This window comes from Pseudopodoces humilis, chromosome 2, assembly GCF_049639895.1.
Source record: "Pseudopodoces humilis isolate 2021_Gansu_Grassland_sample_001 chromosome 2, ASM4963989v1, whole genome shotgun sequence".
Classification (NCBI taxonomy): Eukaryota; Metazoa; Chordata; class Aves; order Passeriformes; family Paridae; genus Pseudopodoces; species Pseudopodoces humilis.
The window spans coordinates 62,683,201-62,701,840 of NC_142201.1; the positions used below are offsets into that span (position 1 = coordinate 62,683,201).

General features: G+C 37.2%; 1 protein-coding gene across 5 annotated transcripts in view; it reads left to right on the top strand.

The window, feature by feature from the left end:
* The window catches only part of RNASEH2B (ribonuclease H2 subunit B), a 40,890-nt gene extending 24,364 nt beyond the window's left edge, over positions 1-16,526 (top strand). For 4 of the 5 annotated variants that reach the window (XM_005516344.3, XM_014257745.2, XM_088051957.1 and 1 more), the window contains 6 exons: positions 1,087-1,151; positions 2,362-2,467; positions 5,611-5,689; positions 6,480-6,522; positions 11,593-11,673; positions 13,648-13,774. In XM_005516344.3, the coding sequence (XP_005516401.2) occupies positions 1,087-1,151; positions 2,362-2,467; positions 5,611-5,689; positions 6,480-6,522; positions 11,593-11,673; positions 13,648-13,755 (482 nt within the window). In that variant the 3' untranslated portion in view covers positions 13,756-13,774. Of the gene's footprint in view, positions 1-1,086; positions 1,152-2,361; positions 2,468-5,610; positions 5,690-6,479; positions 6,523-11,592; positions 11,674-13,647; positions 13,775-15,887 lie in introns of those variants that run through there. The other variant, XM_014257798.2, reaches the window with a different exon arrangement.
* Positions 16,527-18,640: the final 2,114 nt, after the last annotated feature.

Consider the following 18,640-nt stretch of genomic DNA (forward strand, 5'->3'; position numbering starts at 1 on the left):
CCAGGGGAGAAGGAAAATCCATGAAATGAGTGTTGGAATATGACACTGTATCAGTAAATGACATGAAACAGATGTAGGTATTTATGGGAACAGTATTCAGGAGATTAAAACTTATTGAAATACCTGTTAAAGGAACACTGAAGCAGCAGGCTCCAAAATCTCCTGTGAAATCTTATTAGGCATCTGATTCCATTTCCCAAATGTGGCTTTCTGTGAGTGAATACTGAATTTTTATACTGAAATTTCCCCGAGCCTTCATAATTTTCTCTTTTGCCTGGGTGTTTTGAGCTCATGTGTCTCCAGATAACTGATCACATGTGAATAACAAGTGTTCATGATGCCCTCATTATCACAGGGGAAGCACTCTCTGAAATTCTTATATCATCAAGTTAATTTGTGTTGCTCCATAAATCATGAGTGAATCATGTACTTCCTCCCACAAGGAGTGAGTTTTGCTATTTTGGATTCTGTGGTTTTTTTTAACATTATATTGAATTATGTAAAAGGGGGATAGAAGTAAAAATTCTGCTTTAGTCACTGACATGAGAGAGGAGAGCTGACAGGGAAAGGCTTTGTTGAAAAAGTGGATGGTTTAGCTTCAGTAACCAACTCTGTCCTGGCCCCTTACTAGGTGCTGGAATTCAGTACCTAAAAGTTTAAGATAATCTGTTTCAAAAAAATAAATTGTGGAATCAACATTTTGTGTTGTGAACTATGAAGTTAAAATCACCAGTGTGGTGACACTGGGCAGTGAAGTGAAACTACAAGAGCTGAGAAGAGTCTTAGTGAATTAAGGGAACCCAAAATTACACATAAATAAATAAAATCTGTGCTTTTCTGGATTAGGTACTAACTAAAGAACTGTCAAATTTTTCAGGCTTGTTCATATCAGCTCAGTCTGTTTTACCAGTTGGTTTCGTTTTTTATTTGCTTCCAATATTTTTGAAACTTATTGCCCTGATATCAAACATGTGCAAGATGCAAATTAACTTTTATATTGTATCTGCAAGTTAAAAGATTTTAAAGGTATTGAAAGTGCAATCCAAACCAGACATAACTTTTTTCCCCTTGCTTGTTTTTTCTCAGAGATTGGCAGTCAGAAATTCCACAAATACAGCCAAGAGAAGACACTGAAGTGGTTAAAGAAAAAGGTATTGTGTTTATCTTTTGCTTTAAAAATTGCTATATGTTTAAAATGGAAATGCTTATTAGCTTGTTCATATTTGCATTGTAGCCATGTGCTGTGCCTCAGTTCAAGGAATGTGTCCTGTCCAAGAAGGAAAGACATCACAGCAAAGTTGTTCCACTTGGGAATGTGATCAGGTGTTAGAGATATTAACAAGCTTGTTGCATTTCTCTTTTTGATGGGACTGGCCATGAAAGAGGCTTATGGGGTGGGGGTAGGAAGAAGCTGTCAGCTTATTTCTGTAGCCTTTGCATAAGGTGAGGGGCTTGCTTTTGCTTTGTCCCTTTCATAGATGGGCAAGAGGAGAATTTTGATTGCTACAGCTTCTAAATTCTGCCGGCTTTGAAGCTGGCTAGAGCTGTCTTGGTTTTGTGCTACAAATGTGTTTCCTGAAGTTTTGGCAGAGTTCACTCAGAATGGTCCTGGTTTGGTTGCTATTATCCTGATCCAGTCATGCTGCTGTTCAAGAGGTCTGTACAGTATGCCAGAAATAAACTAGTGTTACGGCTGAACTTGATGGGGTCTTTGTTCTGGTATAAAGAAGGTGAATTTCATTTTACTCGTGCCCATGTGCCCTCAATACTGTGCCACTCTAGAAAAAGATGGTATGCATCATATGATGAAGAGGACTTGTCATTTAGATTAATCAATGCTAGCACAAAATCTGGTCCACTTTCTGCAGTGATTAGGCATGGGAGCGAATACCTATTTTGCAATGATTACCTGAATATTTACATGGGAACAGCTACCTGTTTGTGTTGTTGAAAATATCTTCATCTGGCAGTTCTCTCTCTATTGGATCTAGCACAGTAAAGTCCTTAATCCTTGATTTCCACCAGGACTGTCTTTGCCATCCTAATGAGCTCAGGAGTGCTGTCTGAGCAGGTGCATTTCTCACCTGTATAATCATGGCTGTTGGGTCTGACCAGCTCAGCTCATCTTAGGGTGATGCAAAAGTGGTGCTGTGTTGCCACGGCAACATGTTCAAAGACATGCTAGTTTCTTTGGGTTTTTTGAGCTCATCTGCTAGTCATTACAAATGTATATTAAATTTCACCACAGTCCATAACTTGAGTGTTTTATAAGCTTGAAACAAAATTACAAGAGCTTTGTCACTGCATTAACATGTGCATAACAATACTGATACAGGCATTTCATTCTTTGGTTTTCTGTAGGTTAATCAAACAGTGAAAGCACTTAAAAGCAACGATATATCAGTAGGTGAAAGGGTGCTTGCAAGTACATTTATCAACAGTAAACAGATCACAGATGCTCAGGAAGGTAAGAAAACTAAACATAGTAATGAATTCTATTTTTGTGAAGTCACATAAGCAGAGATAAAATACATGATTAGAAAGTAAAATACATTGAAATTGGCCTTTGCAGTAAATTTATTCCCTGTACAGAAAATTCCGTATAAGTTGTGACTGTGTGGCTTGGCTTTTCCAAGTTCTTTGGTATCTTCATCAGATGACATTGTAATTAACAGTAGGTCTCAGCTGGGGTTCTCTTAACTTCTCCACAGTTCAAGGTGGAAACATTTTTCTTAGTGAAATATATGCTGAATTGCTTTGCTGAACTGAGACTGTGTTAAAGAATAAATAATATAATAAATTATATTTATAAAATATATGAGTTCCCACTCAGTAGTATGTCTGTGTTAGAACCTGATTGTTTACATTATTATTTTTATTATTTTTATTAGGATGCATGGGATATTAGCATGTTGCATTCATAGAATTCTTCAAAATGGTGAAGAGATCTTACGAAGTCATGGTCACAGAGAAAAGGCTCCTGGTCCAAACATTACTTTATGCAATAAATGTATGAGTTGGATGATTTTTGTGGATGCACTGGTGTTTTACCAGCCTCAACCCACTACAAATACACAAATGTGTTATAATTAAGGTCAAAATTTTAATAATAGGTGTATTAAATTGTATTAAATTGTAACAATCCCATTACCAAAAAGTCTGGTGGGAGCCTGTTTGCTTCTATTCACAATTTTGCTGGGAAGGACAATGTCCTGAATGTTACTGATGTGAAATTCTATAGAGAAACCTGAAAATGGAGTTGGAATAAAATCTTCAGATGTTAATGAAAATTAAGAACAGTTTAGAGCAAGATGAACCAAAGAAAATTTTTTCTTATTACAAAGACATTCAGAAGTCTTCATGCTGTTGAAAATTAAGAAGAAACAGAGCAGCTTGCTGACAAAGTGGAAAATGAGCTACCAAGTAATGATATTAAAGGAAGCAACATAAATGAGATTTAAGAGGCAAATAGACAGTTTTATAGAACAGAGATTGTAATATATTGTTTTTAAAAAGAGACAAAATTGCAAAACTTGTGACTTTAACTTCACAGTAGCTTTTCATCTTTTTCCCAGCCCCTACTTTTTTAAAGAAAGGGGAAAGTTTCAAGTTTAAATCTCTCTGATAATCTGGCAACAACTTGACTATGCTTAAATACTTTTTCTCTGAAATTTATAATTAAATTTTAATCTGCAGTGTTTTTTTTTCCACCTTGCTCTTTATTTATAGTGACATGGTTATAATAGTTTTTTTAAAAACCTTGAGTTTTCATGTTTGACAGAGCCCCATTGAAATTTGAAATACTGGGGTTTAAAGTAGGTGAGTTTTGGAGGTACTCCCACTGTGGCAAGGTGAATGACAGGAAGTCAAATGGACATTACTCAACACTTATTCCTAATAAGACTCATTTTCTCGTCTGATCCTTTCATTGCTGTGACAGTGCAATTTATTTCTGTAAAGAATTGCTTTCACGGGGTATTATGAAATTTCAGTACCTTAAAAATAGGTGAGCATATGTAGTTAGCATCTACAAATGTAGGGCAAAAATAGGGGAGGATATAATGAGAGCAGAAAGGTAGTAGGGGAAGTTTATCATATGAGACTTGACTATTACATTCAGAAGACGAAGGGAGATGTGCAAGTATTCCTGATGTTTGACAAAAGGTTAATAACAAAGCTACACTAGGGTGAGAACACAGACTCCCCAGGAGGCAAATAGAGGTATTTTTAAATTGGTAAAGGAAGTCAGTGAAGATTGCTTCGAGTCAGAAATGGAAAGGGAATGGATTTTTTATTTAGTATGAAATAATAGCAGTTGACTGGGACTCACCATTCAGTGTCATAATGCAAAGAGTGAAATGATGGGAATATTTTTCTTAAGCAATAAATTGGACATATTAAGTGCTGAGGTAAAATGTTCTTGGATTGGAATTATTTCTTGTTCTCTCCTGACCCTAAAGTGGGCTTAGAGAATGAAAAATCTTTGATTAACTAAGCAGTGAAGGAAGGAGAAGTGCAGATAGGTGATAGTAAGAATTTATTCTCAGTATAGTTGAAATGTGTTTGCTGCGGTCAGTTTGTTAATGCTTTCTCCTTCAATGCCAGTTTACATTGGACTTTTCAGGTTAAAAAAAAAGAAAATGGAAAAAAAAAAAGATAAATTTATCTCTGGCACTAAAGAACTAGATCTTTGTTACCTTAAGGTTGGTATACCTTGTGCTTCTGAACTCTCTAAGTGCATAGGCATATGAGCAGATAAACTGGCCTGTTGGAGTTGGAATTCAGAGGTGAGATTTTACCTTAATATCTATCTGGGAAATGCTTCCTGTGCATGGGTGCAGTTAATCCCTAGCAGCCTCAACAACAGCAAGTTTAAAAAGTCCAGCCCACGATCAGTAAGTGCTTGTGTAGAACGTGACCGGAAAAGATGTGGTTTAGGACTTCATGTTATAAAAGGACCACTTTTTTTTCCCCCAGTGTCTCAGAAAAACATTTATAGCAGGAGTGCCCTGTACTGAAAACAGCTTCTAGTAGTTCATATTTCCACAGATAATTATCCTGTCTTGCCAGTGATGTTTAGATAGGCCTTGGCATTTTCTATAAAGTACTGAAAATTAAGTACAAGACTTTGAAATAGACTCATTGTCTCATCTAATTGTTTTCAGTTGAAGCCAGAAAACGTTCTTTAGTACTGAAGCCCTTGCCAAATAATTGTAAGATCCAGATGCTTTAAAATTAATGATTGCATGTTCTGTTGAGTCAGCTTTTTACTTTTGCAGGTTTTTAAAATTTAATTTCTCCGGAAAATACATGATATCTAGTACTCTCAGAAAGTGAAGAGCTTTTGTAAAGTACATGCAGCAGATATTAATAACATGTGCTGACAAAGTGAGTGCAGTAAGTCTTCGCTTTTTAAATAAACCTACAAGTGTCATATAACATAAACTACTCGACACAGAGAAGCGTCACAGTGTATCCATTAGGAGTCTGTTACTATTGATTCAACCTTGTGCCTCATGGTAGTACATGCAAGATGGCTAAAGCAACAGTGACTGTGTAACATGAATATTCTTTCTCTCCTCCTCTCCACTCCTTGACCTCTTCCTGAAGATTATGTACGGTATGCCCATGGGTTAATATCAGAGTATATTCCTGAAGATCTGAGTAAGGAGTTGTTAAAATACTTGGGGTAAGTATTGTTCCAGCTAGCTTATAGTTTTCATGGCGTGGATTAATGTCCATTTAATCACTTCTGTTGAATATTGAGATTTATTCATCAAAGTTGCAGTGAATGGCACAATGAGATTATATTTGCCACACTTTAAACGTGATTTTTCAAATGTAGATTATGGGGGCTTTTTGGCTTTCCTATGGTGTTAGGGACTGTGAGCTGGGGGAGATGTAATACTAAAGTCAGATATGTCTGTTACCACCATTGTGTGATGAAACCTTGAGTAATGTATCCTATTTTAAAGCAAGTGGGAAGAAAGTCCAAAAAAGCAGTTTGTCCAGAATTGTCAAGCACAAACAGCAGAGCCAAGAATTGAGTCTTTATCCCCAGTCCTCTTTCCTTTTCCCTCTCACTTAGTGCTGCTTGGGTTTGACATATTTATCTCACCTGTGTTAGTTTGTATTTAAATCTGGAAGGTGAGCTAACATCCTCATCCTGATGTTCTCTGCCAGCAGCAGGCTTGGCTTGGATCATCACTGGGACTCTGTAGGTACTCATCAGTTCAGTTCTGTTCAAAGGCTTCTGTTATGGTGGCCTTTGGGAAAAGTGTGCAATTTGCAGCTTGAAGCCTCATAGCTGAACAGTTTCATAAGTCAGATATACAGTCCATGAGCTGCTTTTTTTTGCAAGTGCTTGCCATGTGTAAGTAGCTGATAACTAAACCAACTTTGATGAAGAAGGATTTCCAAACTTTAGGTTGTGCAATTCTTCTGTCTTAATTTTTAATTTAAAATCTTTTGTTCTGCAGGCTCCCAGAACTTAGAAGCCCAGCACCAGAGCCACCACTGAAGGTAGGAGAACATTAAGATATGGATAGATGTGTTGTAAGTTAATTTTTCTGAGCTATTATTGAAATTGGACCAGACCAAGCACTGGGTACAATACATTAAGTAAGGTGAAAGGCCTTGTGAAAAGCCAGTCTAAAATAACACAAGAAGTTTACCAGGTCACTCATATTTTTAATAAGGAGTATTTTGGTTGATTTTCCTGTTTAAAAAAAAAGGGGAAAGAAAAAGAGAAGCATATTTTATGGTTTTGGTCAACAGTCTTTTTCATATGTGTTTTGCTTATTTAGTTTTATTGAGGTTGATGGGACAATATGACCTCATAGGTTTTCTTTCATATATAATTTTGGAGGACCCTGAAAGGGACCTCCTGGGTCATGGATTCCCAGACAACCGTGTTGGATAATCTCTCATACACTGACCATTCTTCACTGTGAGTCTCATTAGGATTTTTTATTTCCATTACTTCTCTTGGAAGAGCATTCTATAACCTCATTCCTCTGATGTTCAGAAACCTTTCTGTAAATTCCACCTTGAGTTTCTTCTTGGCCAGTTTATTCCCCTGCCCTTTTGTGCTAACTTTATCATTGTTTTTTGGAATTGAAATGGCTCCTTTCCCTCCTTAACATTAGCTTTCTCAGTGTGTAAAGGGAAAACATATATGCTTTGTGTTTTCATTTTGAGAAGCCAACTTGGTTGTGTAAGATGGGTTTTTCATTCCCTCATTTTGGAAATTTCTTTACAGCTATTCCAAGATGAATTCAATTGTTTCAAAGCAGGTGACCAGAAAAATGTGTAATTATTTCTTATAAAACCTTTACTCATACAATATGATAGCATTCTTCCCTTCTTGTCTTAACTAGAAATACTTTGTCCCATTACAGACTAGAATCCCATTTGCCTCTATTGATGTGGGATCAGATAGCTCTCTGTTGTGCTGTGAATAGTTAAGGCACACAGTTGGGTTTTTTTTTTCTACTGCAGTTTTTACTTGATCAGTTCTCAGATTTATAAGAAATTCATGCAGTGAGTTTCTGTGTACATGACCTTTTACTTCTTCTGTACACTTAATCTGGTTTTAATGTTTCCAGTCTTGAAGGTTCCCTGAATTTTTTTCACAGTGTTAAAAGCTCTTTAGGTGTTCATAATGCTACTCAGTGGTGTACATTCAGCAAAAGTTAGCATTCTATTATTATCTTTAATTAGTAATTAACTAGTAATCTCCATCTGATCCAATGACATCCCTTTCTGCATTATTTGCCTTTGTTTCCCTTTTTCCCAGTTTCTCACCTACCTTAAACTTCTTATGCTGTATTTGTTTTCTGTAATTTCAGCTGCTTAAGTGGCACCATGTCAAGTCCTCTGGCAATCCTTCACATTCTGTCACCATAAAATGTGTTATATTTGAGAAAATAAAGACAAGTTAGTAGGCATTACCTTGTTTATAGGCTGAGACAGGCTGAGAGAGTTGGGGTTGTTCAGCCTGGAGAAGAGAAGGCACCAGGGAGACCTTAGAGCACCTTCCAGTACCTTCAGGGGGTTACAGGAGAGCTGGTGAGAAACTTCTTGCAAGGGTATGTAGTGACAGGACAAGGGGCAATGGCCTTAAGCTGACAGAGAGGGTAGATTTAAATTAGATGTGAAAGTAGTGAGGCACTGGAACAGGTTGCCCAGAGATGTTGTGAATTCCCATCCCTGGCAGTGTTCAAGGCCAGGCTGGATGGGGCTCTGAGCCATCTGGTCTAGTGGAAGGTACTCCTGCCCAGGGTGGGAGGGTTGGAACTAGGTGATCTTTAAGGTTCCTTCAAACCCAAACCACTCTATGATTCTGTGTTTCATTTACTCTTTAATTATTTTTCCTTCTTTCACTTTTTTCCCCTCTCTCTTCTCGTGACTCCTACGCTACCACTTTTTCTTCTTTCTTACATTAGAGATGGGTTCTTGGCTATTCTGCACTAATATGGTCCCTGCCTGATAGAACATATGCCAGGTTCTGCTTCTCATCCTGTAATTTCTGATGCAGTCTTCCAGCTGGATCAGCATATTGAGTTTGACTTCTATCTTGAATAGAGTGGTTTCTATTCTCTCTTCTGTCCCTGTACTTAACCTCTTCATCTTTATTGAAAATTATTTACTGAGGCAAAGGTGTTCTTCCATTTTGGGTCCACACATAGGTTAACTTTAATATATATCCAATTCCTACAGTATAACAGCTTCACTTTCTCTTTTTTAATTCTCTTTTTGCCTCTGTGGCTAAACAACCTTGTGCTGTTTGTTTTAATTTCCTTTCCAAGGTCTAACTCGGCTTGACTTTTTGGCAGTTCTTAGTCCCAGTATTATCTGACCCTTAAACCAATCATTTTTTTTTAATATTTCTTTTTCCCCCAGTCTTTTTTTTTCCCCATCCATTGCAGAATTCTGCTTACACCTAGTGCCAGTTGGATTTTTTGGAGGATGGATGGGGGTGGTGGAATATTTGTGCATCTGTGTGAGCAAGGAGCCGCATTTATAGTGTTTAGTCTGAGAAGCTCTTTCATCCAAGATTTTCACCTTGTTTGATGTAAAAGATCCAAAATCACTTTTTCAGTCTTTTTCTTTTACCTTCCAAGTGTCTTCCTCGCACATCAAGTCCCTTTGCTTTGCCTTAGACAAGTAAGGCGTACGGTTTGCAAAGTTTGCCCCCCTGGAACCAATAACCCCACTTTCGATTATCCTTTCCATTTAATTTAAACTGGGCAGCCTATGTCTGCTGAAATTACATACCACACTGGCCTTTCCTGCAATGTCCCTGCTACTTGCCGAAACAAAATCTAAAATAACCTCATTTCTGGCTGGTTCAGTGACTGTTCTGTTTAGCAGCATGTCAGCTAGCACATAGAGGAATAATTGAGCCCTGCTGTTATTAATAGCGTTTGTTCTCCAATGGATATCCATGGCTATGTTATTTCCATGTGGCTGGACAGTTGTTCTGGCTGCACAGTTACTTGGCCCTTTGATTCAGTTAAGAATTATCTTTATGCGTTGTAAGAAATATTAAGCACACGTCAGGAGCCAACTGATAGTCATTAGCTATATATGCATGTTAAAACAACTGTATTAAACTGCATGTGATGTACATTCCATATTGTGTACGAATAGCTTTTATACCGTTGGGATAGTTCTGAGAATCTATTTTTAAAAACAGTTTTATTTCAGCAGTTTGGTTGCAGAGGAAATGAGGCTTAGAACTGTTCAGTTGTTGGGCAGTGAGATTTTGCTGAGGATCTGATTAATTTCCAGAGCACTGACCAGGGTGTGTATGATGTTTCTGTGTTTAAGTCTTTGCAACTTCAGAGATTAAAACACTTCTTTATTTCACAATCTCAGAGGAGCAGGGTAGGTTTATACATGGAAACTTCTAGTCTCCTTCAGACCATTTTTAATCACTTGTGTTGACATGTCTCTTCATGGGGGCAAGGTGTATTAACAGACATAATATATGATTATTGCAAAATAAGAGGTTTCTAACAAGCATTTCCTGTTGTCGAAAAATAATTGCATGTTGGGACATTACGTTAGGCTCTGAAGGGAGGAGAAACGTAGAAAATTCAGTGATCAGCCGAAAAGCAGCGACACATTCTCTTTCTTGAGCAAGAACAAACTGGGTACAGCCTTCACTTTGTGATTTAATGATTAAATCAAAATTGCATGTTCTTTGTATTAATGTTAAGCCATTGATCTTGTGTTGTAATCATCGCACTGTCCACAGTGCGATGTCCTCAGCACAGGGAGTCTGGCCGTTGGCAGATGATGAGAGACATTTACAAAGAATATGTAGGCTTTGCTACAACTAAACAGCAAATATTTTGCTGAAATGCAAACATTTTTGTTGTAAGTTTTAAAAACTTGTTTATCGGATTCCAAAAAGAGGAGAAAAGTAATTCTTCATTAGATTGTCATTTGAAAATGTAATCACAGCACAGTAAACAGCCTCCTAAAGAGGCTGATCCAGATTCCATTGAAATCAAAAGAAAAGGCTGCAGTTGGATCTGGTTCTAAGAGCTGAGAAATCTAGGCTGCAGACCTGGCTTCTGTGCCAAAGGGAGAGAGGGAGGGGGAGGGAGAGAGAGAGAGATATCACAAGCACCATAAACACAATGAATAAAACAGGATCTTAAAATGTATGGTACCATCCAAGTTGCTTGCAAAATCACTCTCTTTGGCACAAAAGCTGGGAAGGCCGCGGTCTAGATTTCACAGGATATTAAGGACAGGGTAGTAATATCAGATATATAATAATAATAAAAATACAGTGTTGTAAAAAACTACATACTTTTTTTCCCTTTTGGAAACATACCAGAAAGTTTTCACCTTTAAACTAAACACATGCTCACAGTTTATGGAAAGAAATATTCATTTTTACGGCCTGATCATGTGAAGTGCCGAGAAGCATTCACGTGCATTATTTCTGAAGTTAGAAGGCACACACAGCACATGTAGAGTCAAACTTCTTAATGTACTGTTGGATTCAAGTGATGAAGCAGTCAGTGGAGCTGTGACAGTGTTTCACTGTTGCCAGCCTATAGAAACAAATTAATTCTAAAGGCTGTGAACAAACAGACAACAGACTAGATGATGATCCAGTGTGATGATCTAGTGATCATCTGGTGATGATCCAGCTTGTGTTGGAAGATAGCTACAACACTGGAGTTGCTGCACAGGTCCAAGAGATCATGAACACCACACTTCCTTGACTATCAGGCACTAACTTCCAACAGCTGCTCCAGAAAGTTCTCTAAATTGACACCAAAGTCACAATCATGGCTGATTTCTAGCAGTCATTCTTCAGAAGGCTAGGAAGAAAATGCTTCCCCTGATACTGAATTCTCTCTTCTGAATGCTGTAAAGATGGTTTAAATTCACATGTAGAGAAGACAATTGCAGACAGAAATCTTCCACTCTTGCTGCAGATTCTTCAGTTGATTGCCAGTCCTATTTTGGTGCTATGGTTACATTTTAAAGCCAAAGCTTTGAAATTCCATGTGTGTACATCATAAAAGTGGTTGACAGAGCAACTTCCTCACTCTAACATTTCAGAAAAGGAAATTGTCAGATGTCCCTGTGGAACCAGGAGAAGACTATACTAAATTTAACAGTGACAATCTGAAAACCAACAAGGTAAGCAGGCCTTGCATTCATACATGTTTTGCTGAAGTGTAGATTAATAGCAAATACTAGCACAGAGTGCTTAACTTTCTCCTTCAAAACACATCACAAATAAAAAAACAAATACAAAATTGTCTGACGTCTGTAATTATATCTCTTTGAACTTTTCTTTCAGGCTTAATGTGACTTTCACAGTTTTAGTTTCCTATTCTGAACTGTTTTATACTATTACTGCTGGGCTGTATTTCACCAGTGAACATTTCAGTGAGCCTCGCAGACTCAGACACACATGTTAAGGTGCTCAGCTAATGTTTGCAAAGCTCTTTGAGATCTTTAGATGAGAAATCCTATGGCTTAATGATAGCAACTGGTAAATTTCAGTTACTCAAAAAACAAACGAAGATGGCAGCATTTACTTAAATTCCAAGGGATGCTAGGACAGGCTTTATTTTTACCTAGAAATATTGCTTGTGCACTTACTTATGTCAACTTAATGAAGTTAAATCAACACAGAACTCACTGGTTGCCAGCTCCAACGCATGTTTGGAGGCCAATCCAAATCTGAGTCCAGGGGTGCCTGCCACTGTACTATTCCTAGGAGAGCAACAGAGATGTGAAAAGAAATAGATCCTCTCTGTGTCTGCCAGAGCTGTGAGGCTTGTACTGGCTTATTTCTCTGAACATTAAAAGAAAATGAATCTTCCTCCAATCCATGGGGAACTGAAAAGGCCCGCTGTGCTGGTCTTGTGACCTTCAGTCTATTGCTGACTGCTCATTATCCCTTTGCAAAGAGAAGCAGCTGGTGACAGATGCATTCCTTCCTCCCCCCCAAAACCCCAGTTCTTTGGTGTTTTTTTTTATTTATTGCACATTTTAGTTTGGAAGTAAGAGGATTGCCCCCTAAGTGAAGGTGATAAATCGTTCAAAATATGCGTATTTCCCCCCTCCCCACAATATATACTATAGCTTTTGAACTTAGCATAAAGATAGAATTAAACTGAGGAGAGGTAATTCATTTTAACATTAAATATGATTCACTTCTGAAATAATGAAGCACATTGGTGAGAGAATCTGGGAAAGAAAAGATATCCCTTGGACTCTGTACAGTATACTACTCCTTTTAAAATACTTTGGCAGTGGTTTTGTTTGTAGAGTAACACAGACAGTCATACAATTGTTGCCTATCTCCATCGTATCCATAACCATCTAGCCGATCCCAAGTACTGTTATTGGGAAGTCCTGCAGACTGAGGAGTGTCATAAAGAAAGGTCAATGCAAAGTTTTCTTAATAGGGAAAGCAGCTAGAGATTTAAAACATAACACTTTAAAATACAAGAAAGAAAAGAGGTCAGCTCTATAAAATGTGGTTCATAAAATGTGTTTTAGGTGTAGATGTCTGGGAAGTTGTCCCAGTGGCCTCAAAAGTGCTTTGCAAATGTTAGTTGCCTTCTTCATTACTAGTTCTTACATCTCTTTTCCCTTTATTTCACTGTGCATTGAGTCTTTGATAGTAAATCAGTGTGAATTATTCATCATCCGTAATGCAGGTCTGTAATTCAGCCTGCTGACAGCATAATCATGAGATTGAGTTGGAGGGTACAGAATGCATCTGTTCTATTGCATGCATTATTCCTCTTAATCTACACTCAAGGATTATCCCAAAGAAAACATTTGATTTGGGATACGTCATTCTGCAGAAAGGAGAGATGTTTCACGTCCTTGTAGTTGGTTTTCTGTCTTTGTTTGAGGTTAAGTAAATCATGACAAGTATACTTCAGTTTAAAGAATCTCAAATTTTTTTTTTTTAATGTTTTCCTCCCACAATTCAAAGCCTGCATAACATTATCTTTATGGCTGTACTACTAAAAAAATTCTAAAAAAGCAATTCAACTTATCGCTTGACTTCTGTGTTTAGGAGTTTGTAGCATCTGGTTCCCTCCTATAGAGATGCTGTTTAACTGTTTCTGTTTATCATTTCACTCACAGACAAACACCAAGATGTCTGCAGCACAGAAGGCTCTGGCCAAAGTTGACAAGAGTGGAATGAAATCCATTTCTTCTTTCTTCAGCTCCAAACCTAAAACATCAAAATAAAGACTTGTTCTTCAAAGAATTTTATACAGTGGTTATTTTTATGCTAAGTTAAAGATGTCTCCTGGAGTTTTTTGCTAGTATAGTGTATGCAGGGCATGTCTGGGTATGTGGGGAATGTGATGGAGAGGTCTGTGAGCTGGTAGGGCACAGAGCTGTTGGGTCTTGGTGGGACAAGGCAGCACCGTGATATCAGATATTCCAGCCTGGATTGGGAAGATGTCTCACCTGCGTTAACATTGTGCTGTGAGCTGAGAAGCAAGGCTTAGCAGGGTACCGTACTGTGCTGCTGCTCCTTCTAGAGCAAGCCCAGTCAAGCCCACCACAGAGTTTTCTCCATTACAGTTCATTCTAGGCTGAAAACTTGCCCCACTTCAATGATTTTTTTTTTTTTAATTCATATGGAATATTATTTTTTTTAAATTTTCTGAAGTTTTTTACCCACTATTACACTGGAGTAGGATGGCACCATTGCATTTTTATTTTGACCCAAATATTAGTGCTGATGCAAGCCTTGTCATTGGTGGCGTTTTATCGGAGCAAAGACACCCTCTGTATGGGATTTGGGTTGTTTTCAATCTACTGGAAACAAATGGCAATGAATGTCAGTGTACATGTAATGCAATAAAGTGCTTTGTGTAACAAACTTGTGTTTGCTGTGTGCTTCAAGAGTTAGGTTGGGTTTCAGCACATTTTTTAAGTGATTTTGGTATTTTCCTGTGTATAAATTTTAATCCTTAAAGACTTCTGGCATCTCTTTGGCTTTACGTGATAAATCTCTTAGCACATAGCAATATAGGGGTATTTTTATGTTTAGTTCCAAGGTCAAGAGGTCCTTACGAAAATAATCAGGGAAAAATTGATTTAAAGGCAAGAATGGGTGGGGTGTTTTTTTTAAAAATCCTGTTTGGCGTTGGATTCAAAATCTTAAGTATGAGTGTCTTAGATAAGGTTTAGTTTTACAAAGTTTGCACAAGGTAGGACTGTTACTCAAAATGCACTACCCACTCTTTTCCGTGTTCTTTCGTCATTACACAATATTCCTGTGTATTTAGAGGGATAGCTGATGTTGCAGCTTCCCTGAATCACAGAGCTGGAAAAATCTGATAGAGATGAGAGGCCTTTGTGCTGATTTCTGATCTGAGGTACCAGGTTTTATTTTTTCTTGCTCTATACATGCCTCTCACATCTTCTACTGTGCTCAAGGACTAAGTCTAGAGTTCTTCCCCTGTGCAGGGATGCATTTTGCTTTTGGGCCACATCTCGACTTCAGCTGTCAGCTATGCTGTAACGTACCAGAATAATAATTTTATTAGTGACTGTGCTTTTGGTTGAGCAGGAATTTGTGCATGACAAAAAAAATAAGCCATTTCCAAAAACCATTAGAGCTTTCACATGAAAACAAAAACTCTTTTCCTTTTGGGAAAGCATGAAATGCATTTAGTAACTTTGAAACTTCCTCAGCTTGTAGCTGTAAGAAGTTATGAAGAGCATATGGTGCCAAGTGCATAAAACAATATTTCCTACCACAATAAGGATTTAAATATAGTTACCCTGCCTGGCCAGCAGTAGCAGCAGGTCATTATGAAGTGCTGCTTTGCTATTTCTTCCTTGGTTAGCATAGTATGGAGCAATATGCCAGCACTATTATAGAAATGTGGTCTTACTTTATTTCTTTTTCTGGGTTAACATGACATCTCTACATGTTCATGTAAATATCTGATGAGCTGTGATGCTTTTATAGTTGTTTATTTGGGATTAAGCAACTCTTGTATTTTCACTCTTTTAGACTGCATAGCAAATGGGTTGACATTAGTGGGCATGGAAAACATGGAAATACAAGCAATGACTAAGGGACCCTTAGTAAGGGTCAAACTGGCACATCATTTCCAGTCTTAAGTAATAAACTTAGTTTTGTTTGTAGAAGTGGTTGGTGATTTGAATATTTGCAGTGGAAGAGGTGGCATAGTTGGCAGAATTTACATTCAAGATCTAAAATCTGGAAGGGTTCAGTTTGCTTGTTTTCAGGTGTTCAGTTGCATCTGACGTGATGTTTATTGAAGCAAAATTAAATGCATGGATGGCTATTTGAATAAAATAATGTTTTTGACTAGGGTTTTCTCTTTCCTTTGTAGATGCCTGAGAAAAGACGTGCAAAGAAGAAATGAAAGGGGCGTAAGGAGACTCGCTTATATTATTGTAACTTGCCATGATCACAAAGCTTCTTTTGAAGGCTTTTCTTACACACTTTCTGAAAAATAAATGCTTGACATCGGGCATCCCCCGTTCCAAGAAAAAGCAAATCTCAGCAGATTAGCATTGTTAAATATGCTGTGTGTTAAACATACACTGCTTCAAATTTTATAGCTTAAACATGATTGGTCTATCGGGCCCTTCCAGGAAAGCACTTACGAGAGCATGCCTAATGTTAAGCACATGAGCAGCGATCCTGAAGTCAGTCGTGTTGTTCGTGTGGGTAAGTGCTTTGCTGGATCCATGCCTGAAGCTCTGTTAGGTGCTGAGCATCCTGATCCATATCCAGCAAAGCACTTACATCCATGCTTATCTTGAAGTGGAAGAGCCAGTCTCATATTTGTGCATTAGTGTTCACCATAAAATCTCTCTTGGCACAATGACTCATATGCTTAAAATTAAGCACCTGCCCAAGTATTTTGCAAGGTCAGACCAACTGCATTCTTGAGCAAGTCTTAAAATACTTGATTTTCTATGAAATTTTTTGTGGTACTAATTTTTTTAATAGAATGTATGTTTTTAGTGACCATAACTAGAAGTTTTAGAAGCTGTATAGCAAGATATGTTTGTATAGCATGTTCTATGCAGTTTTCTATTTCCTTTTTCAAAATCTATTCAAATTCAAAAAGTGGCTTTTTTGGATGAGAAGTCCAATGTTCAGTCATAAAATCAACCAAAATGGAAAAAAATCCAATGTTGACTCTTTTTAGGACATTTACATTTTTAAAAATAATTTCACTGAGTTTGATTTACACTATTTTGTCCAATGCTGACCTGTGTTACAGAAGGTGTCACCTAGCTCAGTTGTGTCAGGTGTGGACAGTCTGACTCTTAAGTGCTAAAGCTTTGGGTAGGTTCTGTGTTCAGAAGGGCAGATGAAGAAACTGTATTTTTAATTTTACTTCTTTTATTCTAAGGGACTGAAGCCTTACAAACATGTATAAAATAACATGTACATAACATTTTATGTGAAGAACTAAACCAAAACCTATGTAATTCTTCAATTTAAAAAAAAAAGACCTAATTATAATTTTTTTAATTAATGTGATGCTTTTTGTGGAGTGAGCTTCAACCAAAATGTCAGCCTGAATCTACATAAAACATGCAGAAAGTGGATGCTAATGAGATCCTGAAGTGATTTGTGTCATATGCAGTCTGATGTTCTTAACTTAAATACCTGTATATCAAACTTCTATTAATATATGACCCTTTCCTGGAGAACTTTTTTAAGTTAATAATTGACAGGATTTTGAATGGAATTAATGTTTACTTCTGTAAATTCCATCTGTGACCCAAATTCACAGACGTCTAGAGCAAATGACCAAAATTCTTGGTAAAGCTTGAATGTATTTGAAGTGTTCTAGGTAAAATGTAAAGGAATATTTTACATGAACTCTAGCAAATTTTGCCTAACTTTGAGTAAAGAAGAGCTCCAGAAAGAGTTTATTATGACCTTGCTGAAAACTAAATTCCAAGACAGAGGCAATAGCTTATTCAGCTTTCTTTTCAACTGATTCTGTTCTGATCTCTGTTTCAGAATATGAAAAACCTGAGCTGTTAACTGTTTAGAAATCATAAATGAAAGAAAATGTAATCTGAATGGCTATTTTAGAAATCTGCGCTGAATTATTTTTGTTAGTCTGGTGAAGAAATGTGCACTTTCCCTTTTTAAGGAAAAAATATTTGATATCATTTATAAGAATATTGCAAGAATATTATATGCATCCAAAATGAAATTTCTATTTTTCTAGCTTGCATTAAAAAAACTCCTGAAATATGAATTAAGATTATATATATATATATATATATATGTCAGTATATGGTTCAGTATATTGTTCCATATTTTTGTAAGATTTTATTTTTAATTCATGTACAAGAAAGAAATAAATGCCTTTGGAATAATTTGTTGATTATTTCTTCACTAGTGTCACAGAGAAGTGCAAAGAAAAACACATTGCAGTCAGGCTACTGATGCTGTTACCCTCCACAGGGTAGTCGTGGTCTGAGTTGGAGGAAATAATGAATCTGGATATAAAAATGAATCTGAAGGTTCGTTAAAGATTCAGTGATGCAATTAGGCTAATCCCTGAGGACCTTGCTCTACAGGTGTTCTAAAGAGAACCCATCTCTGTGTATATACAGTTGCTGGCCTACATACCCCAGTTATTTTCATTTTCATGAACATGGTGGTGAATCTCTGAGCGATGGTGGGATGATGAGAGTGGAGGTGAAGAGAATAGTGTGATTATTTGTGTAACTTAGTACATATTTTGCGTTCTTCATCATCACATATGTCATTTATAGGTGCTCCATCACAGAACAACACAGAAAACAATTATCTTCCATGTTTTTTTAATTGCAGACAGTTAATAAAACACAGATGAAAAGCTGTTCCTCTGCCAAAACATTATCCCTGTATCACCCTGATATTATAAGTGCTGACATGAGGCTTCAAGGCTGTTAGGATAGTTACAGCCATTTCATTTATAAAATCCAGACAACAAGGGGCAAAGCAAAGGTGATGGGTATTTTATTTGGCTGTCAAGTTGGTTTATTGGTATTAATAAAACCAAACAAGAAAAGCAGTAAGGTTTGTACCATTTCATATACCCATTGCTCACCAGCACTTATGTGA